The sequence below is a fragment of the Poecilia formosa genome, unplaced genomic scaffold (genome assembly GCF_000485575.1).
Source record: "Poecilia formosa unplaced genomic scaffold, Poecilia_formosa-5.1.2 Scaffold740, whole genome shotgun sequence".
Taxonomy (NCBI): Eukaryota; Metazoa; Chordata; class Actinopteri; order Cyprinodontiformes; family Poeciliidae; genus Poecilia; species Poecilia formosa.
In genome coordinates, this window is record NW_006800679.1 from 53,821 (window position 1) to 62,423 (window position 8,603).

An 8,603-nucleotide genomic window follows, 5' to 3' on the forward strand; every position below is an offset into this window, starting at 1 on the left:
TGTTAGTTTATAAATCACTGAACGGTTTAGCACCACAATACATTAAAGATCTGTTATTGCTGTACCAACCGACTAGACCCCTCAGATCTTCTGGTTCTGGTTCTGCTCTGCATCCCCAGAACCAGAACCAAACAAGGAGAAGCAGCATTCAGTCTCTACGCACCACAAATTTGGAACAAACGTCCAGAAAACTGTAAAACAGCTGAAACACTGAGAGCCTTTAAATCTCAACTTAAAACCCACCTGGTTAGAGTTGCTTATGGATAAATTAGGATTAGAGTGCGGGTTTTGATGTCTTTGATGTTTTTTTATTTTTATTTTTTATTTTTTTATGTCTTTATGTAAAGAAGTTTTAAAGGTTAGAGTCCTTGTCAAATGACGGTTTTACTAAAGTCCTACAGAAGGAAAGGCTTGTAGAGCCTCTTATTTTCGAGGAGACCCCATAAGGGCAAGTCCTCATGTGGATAATGTTTTTTTTTTAATCTCTTTAAAGTTTTTATCTTTACTTTTTAATTTCTCTTTATTTCTCTTTCTCACTGTCTACGTTTTAATGATGTAAAGCCCCTGGAAAACGTCCCAGTTAAACGACGTTTAACTAAAGTTCTACAGGGTTTAGAGTCCCAGTTGACGGCGTCTCAACTAAAAACCTAGAGGTTGGAGTCCTTGTCAAACGGTGTTTTTGACTAAAGTCCCAGCGGGTTAGGGTTAGGTCATTAGGGTTAGGGGTGCAGGTTTTAATGTTTTTATCTTTTTTAAAAATCTCTTTCTGTTTTTATTTTAATTATGTAAAGCACTTCGAAATGCCTTGCTGCTAAAATGTGCTATACAAATAAAATTTGATTGATTGATTGATTGATTGATTGATTGATTGATTGATTGATTGTCTCAAACAAGAGAAGAGTCTATCAGTAGAATCCCGCCAGGCAGCAGCACTGTGCTTCAAGCAGCAAAAGGAAGGGTGAGAACACTCCTGGTGTGCTGCTTCTGCTTGGTTACTTCTTGCTTTTTGCGCCTTGCACACTGTTCATATTTGAGTGTTGTTTATCATCAGGGCATTGCGTTAATTGCTATGTTTAATCGTGCAGACAGTGGTGGTTTCTGACATAAGGAGCATAGGCAACCGCCCAGGGTGTTATCTTTTTAGGGATGGCAGGAGACCTGCACGGATTTTGGCACAGAGATGGAAGCAAAGCAGAATGAAGAAGAATTTAATTGTTAATGATACTGGTTAAATTTATTTAAGCTCTAAGCATTTAATATCTAGGTGATTTTATGGGAATGTGGATCTTTCAGCTCAATTTGAGAAGCAATTTTGATCATATTTCACATTTTATTGTGTCATGTAGTGTGGGGCGCTGGTCTTGGTCTTGTCTTGACTTGGTCTCGGGTTAGGTGGTCTTGACTACAACACTACTATTGTTATAACTAATCATGGATCTCTTGAAGGCTAATTGGAGCTAATGCTAGTGGACTTTCTACGTGTGTGAGCAGCTGAATGCCTGCCGAGTTCATTTTGACTTTGTTGTATTTGGCACATTTTGAGACAGTTCTCACACATAGGCCAATATTTTGGTTTCTGTATTTTATAAAATAGATGCTTCTTTATGGGTTTGTTGCAAAAACCAGATAAACTATATATTTAGGACATAAATGTGAAGCTTAGTAAAGAGACACAGCATAAAAGGAGCTTTACACCTTTTTCGGTTTTATATTAAGAGTAGATCTTTTTATGTGGTGAGTTAAATATTATTTTTTAAACAATGGATATAGTTAAAAGCTAAGATGCTTAAATATTAAAGTATATTTTATTTGTACTAATTAAAAATTGCAAAAGCCATTAAAATAGTTAAAAGCCAATTCATATATTTCAATTTTGATAGTTAAAGACAAAACTCTTAGAAATGGGGACAAGGCATTTGGTTTAAAGCACTAACTAAAGAGATAATACGGTTTAGAGAATTGGAAGCTTCTTGTTGATGTTAAGGGAAGTTCAACGTGTGTGTCTTGTCTTTCCTGTACCATACATTGCTTTATCCTCAGCCCATCCGAGGTTTCACGGTAACAATATTATATTTGTAAAAATATTTGTAGTTAATTGTGTTGCAGATGCTTTTACTGCTGAAGTTCCTGCAACACTTGTATGTTGAAGAATGATTTGTTATTGTTCCATTTGCTGATTTATTTCCAAATATTGTGAAAGCTTCAAACTTGCTTATTAAAATATGGAAATAACTCATTTAAAATTTTTATTTTCCATTTCATTTCTGTGGGTTTCTCAGGGTCTCAGGTTACAATCTGCTGCTCTTCCTTCAACATTTCTGCCTCCAGTTTGGTCTGGAGGTTCAACCACAGTCAGATCATCCTGACCAAGACTGACAGAAACATCTACAACATCTCAGAGGAGTGGAGGAAACATGTGAGGGACGTTTCAGCGTCCGGCAGCCTCACCTTACAGGATCTGACCTCAGATCAGGAGGGAGTTTACAGCTGTGAGCTCAGTGATGATGAGGAGACCATTATAACTCGGCTCTATCTGAGGAGGACTGGAGGTAACAGGATTCAGGATTTAAGCTTCATTAGATGGTAAAAATCTGATGTTCTGAACTACAAATGAGTCTCTGAGCTAAACTCCTGAACTTCTTTGGTTTCAGAGAATCTGGTGGTTTCTGAACTCATCAGACGGACGGTGGTTTGTGTTGTGATTGCAGCAGCAGCAGCTGGATTCATGATGAGCTACAAGAAGAAAATGGAGGAAAGTGAAGCTCTGCAGCTTTAAACCTTTCATTCATTCAGAGACTGGTTTGGTTTTAACTCTCCCATTTTACCCTCAACAGGATTCATGAGCTTTGATGTAGTTTTATGTTCATGTTTTTTAATTCTTTCTTATATTTGCATGTATTTCAGATTTTTTTCCTAAATGAAGATTTTACAGTATGTTTCATCTCCTGCCCAGCAGGGGGCGCAGCTAAACATATCATTTATATTCTACCAGCTAAACTTTCTCAGAATCTTTATTGATGCCATGATCTTCATTTCTGTAGAAAGATTTTTACATAATGTTTTGTTATTGTATAAATACTTTGTTCTTTAAATAAAGCAACTAAATTTAAATGCCTTCTTCATCTTTGATCACCAAAATACATGATGTTGGTTTTTGTTTCTGTTCTGAATGATAAAACTTGTTACATTGTGTAATATTTTGCTACAGGAATGTCAGTCGGATTCATCAGACATGTTTCTGATGAATAAATGAGGGAAATGTTGGAGTCAAAGACAGCAGCAAAACCAGAGAGAAACATTTTATTCAAAAGTCACAACAACAACAGATAAGATCATAAACATGGATCTGTAAAGCAAACAGAACATCATGACATAAAATGCTGCAAACAATCAGATGACATGTTCAGACAGTAAAACATCACTAATGGCCTCATCAGTCAGTTTGTCTTCATCAAATTTATCTGCTTTCTCTCCTTCATTGATCTGAAGTAAAACTCATCATGGAGGATTTGCCATGAATTTACTCTCGTGAGTTTACTTAAAGTTTCCCTCCGAAAAAAGAAAATAAATAAATTTTCAAAGCTTTCTTCAGAGCAGCTCAGTTAGAGATCATCTTCCAGATCCAGTACAATCTGTCTGAGTTACATCTACTGTATTATTTAAGTTTAAGAAAGTGTCCAAAGAAAAACATTCCCAAAATTTATTCTTCAGCCAAACAGAACTATGGAGTCTGACTGCAAACTCCAAACATTCATTATAAATGAGAATTTAGATTTAGTGACATTCAACATATAAATGTTGCTTCAGTTGTTGAGGGTTAATAACTTCACTTTAATCCACTGAGAATAAGATAAACATTTATTTTAAACTGTTTTCTTCATCACTGTGTCTTAGAGGAGTCATAAGGTTGTAATTATTAATATCACCCTTAAATTTTAGCTTGTATTCAACTGTACAAACATATTTAAAGATAAATAAAATAAATATATACAGTCATTAGAAATTAAATATTGAAATTAGTTTTGAAATGTTGCCAGTGCAGTCCCACATTAACACAAAGGAATGAATGTTTTATGATTTTCTGTCATCTGAGGCCTTCAGAAAGAAGATTGTAACAGCTTGTTGTTCTGGTAACGAATTTAAAAAAGTCCTGAACGAAAAGGAAACACAGATGGAGGAAAGTAGAAACAGCTGCTAACATGCCTGAATCTGTCTGAACATGTTCATCCTAAAACAAATAGAAGATTAAAAAAGCCTCCAAAAACCCTAAAACAACATGAATCTCCAGTATTTGCAGACTTTAGCTGTTAGTTGGCGGCTGTTTCCTCTGACCCAGGGAAACCTGAGGTCCACTGGGCTCATCAGCAGAACAACATGTCAGAACCTTCGTCTCTCTGCTTCCTGAACAAACAGATAAAACTTTATTAGTTCAATCATTTCACGTTTTACTCAACTTTTCCTGATCAGATAAAAAATGTTTGCTTTCAGACAATATGTATCTTTTATCAGACAGGAAAGTTTTGGTTCACCTTCTGACATCAGGATATGAAAATAAAATCATACTTACATCACATTCATAATCCTTCTTGTTTTGAATTACATCAGTCCTGAAATGTGTTTAGAGGACATCATTAATAGAAAAGAACATGAAATCATTCAGAGGATGTTGCTGACTGGTTTCTACCTTTTCTTCTTTTCCAGCAGAAACACAGCAGCAGAGAAAACGTCACTATGATCAAAATGATTCCAATCACCAACCAAACCATCCAGGATGATTTATCTGAAATGAAAACCGAGTCAGAATGAATCTCTGCATGTATTTCATGGTTTCCTCAGTATTTGTATAGTTCAGGAGTTTTCTCTTGTCTCCTCACCGCCTCTCTTCACGGTGATCTGGGTCACCATGGTTTCGTCTTCGTCGCTGCTCTCACAGCTGTAGTTTCCCTCCAGATCAGGATCGAGTCCCTGCAGACTGAGGTCTCCACGCTCTGAAACATCCTTCACATGTTTCCTCCACCTCTCTGACACGGAGCGGCTCCTTCCCGTCTGATTCAGGACCGTCTGATGGTTGAACCTCCAAACTACAGTCGTCTCTGAACCGTTCAGCCCCGAGCAGGGAAGCAACGTTTCATCTGTCGTCACGGTAACCGGTGCTGAAAATCAGAGATGGGTCTTAACTGGTTACCTTTTCTGGAATACGTCTTTGGAAAAAAAACAAAAAACTTTTAGTAATATTTTTACTCTGCTATACTTTTTACTTTTTCTGGCGTAATTTTACTTTGTATCTCTATTCTTGTCTGAGTAAAAACTTTGGATTCTGTAACCACTGTGTAACTTCACTGAATGGAAAAGACGTTTGTTTTTACCAAAAAGTCACCTGACACACAATTTTTGTTCAAAACAAAATTGATTTGGATTTTCTTTCTTTTGTCTGACTTTGGTATTTTGTTACTTTGTAATATAAATTTTAATGTTGATCCTTAAAATACCTAAATTTCCTCAAACCTTTACATTTTGTCCATCTGATTATGTAACTTTTAAATATTAAATGATCAGTTCATTACATTTTTACTCTTTCTTAATTAGCCGTAATTTCTTGGATGGCTAATTTTTACTTTTACGTCAGTAGAAATATATTGAAGCAGTTTCACTCTTAGCTCAGTATAATGTTTGTCTGCTCTGTTTAGCTCAGCTGATAATATATTCAGAAGAAAACTGAGAAATGATCCCAGATTCTGTTCCTCAAACTTCTCTCTTCTTCAGTGAAAAAGAAATAAAAAACCAACCTGAAGCAGGTCGAAGTGTCGGTGTGATCTATTGGGGAATCAAACACTCACATAGTTCCCTGAACGTTGCTCTCCTCTGGTTCCTCCTGGTTCTGATGCTGCAGCTGTAGGTCAGATCTGGACCATCTGGACCCGTCAGAGAGCTGCTGATGTCATAAAGCTTCTCCTCAGTCTGATGGACTGTGGTTCTGTTCTGCAGAGCCATGTTGGATGGAGGCTCAGTGGACCAGGTGAGTTCAGGTTGAGGGTAGATCCCCTCTGAGCTGCAGGTGATCCTGTTTCCATCCTGATGGATCCTGATGTCAGAGACTGGAGCTGTGGGAAGATAAATGGAGAAGTTAAAGTCCAGCACATAAACCAAACTCCAAGGTTTCTCTGTTTTATTCCTCCGTAGCTCATACCGTCCACATTCAGTCTTATTATTAAACCTTTATATCCTTCAGTGGTGCTGGTGTAGCAGTTATATCTCCCCTCATCCTGAAGCTGAACATCTCTCAGCAGCAGGGAGGCGTTTCCTCTGGAGACCTGATCCAGGAACAGAGACGTTCTGCCTCTGAAGTTCTGGTCCTGGTGACCCAGCTGGTCCTGGTTGCTATAAAACGAATGGACTCTCAGCTCTGGTGATTTCAGCTGAGTCCAGTGGAGGATGGGTTCACCGAGGCTCTGGAAGCTGCAGGGTAAGATGCAGCTCTGCTTGACGACACAGGAAACCTCTGCATCTGTAGGTAGAGCTGCACAAGAACAGATCCAGGGTCAGATGAGACAAATGGATCCAAGTGAGTTGGTGTAATGATAATGATAACTGGCATGACTTGAGATGCTACTACAGCATCACAGAGGACCACTGTGATTAAACGTAACATTTCCCTGAGGTTGTAAAACGGTCTCTGATAGGTATTTTCTCATCCTCTATAAAAAGAACTACAGACGTTTCTTAGTTTTCAACCAAATTCTTGCAAGAATTGAGAAGGCGCAGTAACCCTGCCAGCCTGACCCCCACCAGCAGTTCACCGTGTGTTTTTACATCCTGCTGCAGGAGCTTATCTTTTATTTCCAAGGAAGGGTGTGGGAAAGAGAAAGCAACAGGGCTTCACAGAAAACAGAAAACACCACCTGTAAAAACATGCTTGAGGTTAAGGAAAGATTCGTTAAATTCCTCCTCCATAGGGTGAAAACACCAAACCTTTAAATGAAAACAAACTAGTAACATAAAACAGTAACACTTTATTTGACGAGGTGTGAATAAGACTGACATGAACATGAATGAGCCTTCATGAATATTTATGTCTGTTGTCATAAAGAGTCATTCGGTAAATTATGACACTTTTAATACAAAGTTGACTTTATTCAAAATGTCTTTGTTATGACAACTTGACAGAAATCATGATGTGACATAAATTTGTTATAAAATTAAACTTTAAAAAATTATGTGGCTTTATGTTATTAAAGCTAAAGTTTAATCAATAATACTTTTATAACAAATTTATGTCACATCATGATTTCTGTCAAGTTGTCATAACAGAGACATTTTGAATAATGTCAACTTTGTCAGTTTACTGAATGACACTTTATGACAACAGTCATAAATATTCATGAAGGCTTATTGATGTTCATGTTAGTCTTATTCACCCCCGTCAATAATAATAATAATAATAATAATAATAATAATAATAATAATAATAATAATAATAATAATAATATTAATAATAATAATAATAATAATAACATTCTTATTAGAGGTGTGCCGATCGATCGGTCACCGATCATAATCGGGCCGATTTTCGTGAAAAAGTGCATGATCGGTGATCGGTATATCGGCCCTTATGGGTGATCGGTATCGGTATCGGCAGGAAAAAACCTGATCGGCACATCTCTAATTCTTATGTTTCTTTCTGTGCTCGGTTTGCCTCCTCGTTTGATGCTTCGACCTCACAGTAACATGTTCAAACTCATCCCATCCCTACAACAGTTTGTTCCAGGCTAATTTGGAGACAAAATGTCTGTTTATGTAACGTTATGACTACATGACTTTTTACGATGTGTTAAACTGAATCTTAGCTGCTGTAGAGGGTTTTAATTTCACACATGCAGTGAAAATGAACAGCTGAACATCCAAAGCCTCAGAAACTCCGACACAGAGCCGGGTTGTGTTTCAGGAATGTTCATTATTCAGCATTTATTGTCGTTTATTATTTGTTTCTGCAGATCTATTTGACAGATTCCTGTATAAACCATTTATTATAGAGTGAGTGTTGGTGCCTTTAATTCTCTTCATTAGACGTCTAAAGCTGAAATTATGAAACTGATTTCTGGTTTCCTGGATGAAACCTTTGCTGTTCCCTTAAGCTGCCTAAACATGTCAGCTCCTGGACTGAAACCGCAGAGAACATTTTTTTAATTTTTTTTTAAACATTGTCCTTTATCTTCACTTCCTTGTTTCAAATGGAAAATTACTGCTGACATCTGTTTGTTTTTCCTCCAAATCCTCTGATCACATTTATTGTTTGCTACAAAACATGAAGCTCCCAGTTAGCATCACTGATTAAAACGATCCTGTATTTTATATGTTGACATTTATGCATTTATGCTTCTGACCAAACTTACAAATTGAAACATAACATTGCAGGTAACAGAATGACCGTTGGTTGGGTTCTGTCAGGTTCTGTCAGGTTCTGTTGGGTTCTGGTTCTGCTCAGCAGCTCATTCCTCCAGCCTGGATGCATGAAAACAATCTGGACTGTTTGAGTTCTGTAAAGTCACTGGAGTGAAACATTATTATATAATTCTGCGGTGAATATTTCAGAAAAAGGAACCCAG

General features: G+C 37.2%; 1 protein-coding gene across 4 annotated transcripts in view; it reads right to left on the bottom strand.

Annotated features, from left to right (window-relative positions):
• LOC103131290 (CD276 antigen-like) overlaps window positions 1–8,603 on the bottom strand; it is a 42,717-nt gene that overhangs the window by 32,068 nt on the left and 2,046 nt on the right. For 2 of the 4 annotated variants that reach the window (XM_016666552.1, XM_016666551.1), the window contains exons 2-3: window positions 6,188–6,517; window positions 5,838–6,101 (exon numbers count right to left, since the gene is read on the bottom strand). In XM_016666552.1, coding sequence (XP_016522038.1) covers window positions 5,838–6,101; window positions 6,188–6,517 — 594 coding nt within the window. Of the gene's footprint in view, window positions 1–4,164; window positions 4,402–4,567; window positions 4,608–4,684; window positions 4,781–4,874; window positions 5,154–5,837; window positions 6,102–6,187; window positions 6,518–8,603 lie in introns of those variants that run through there. The other 2 variants (XM_007542898.2, XM_007542897.2) reach the window with 2 other exon arrangements.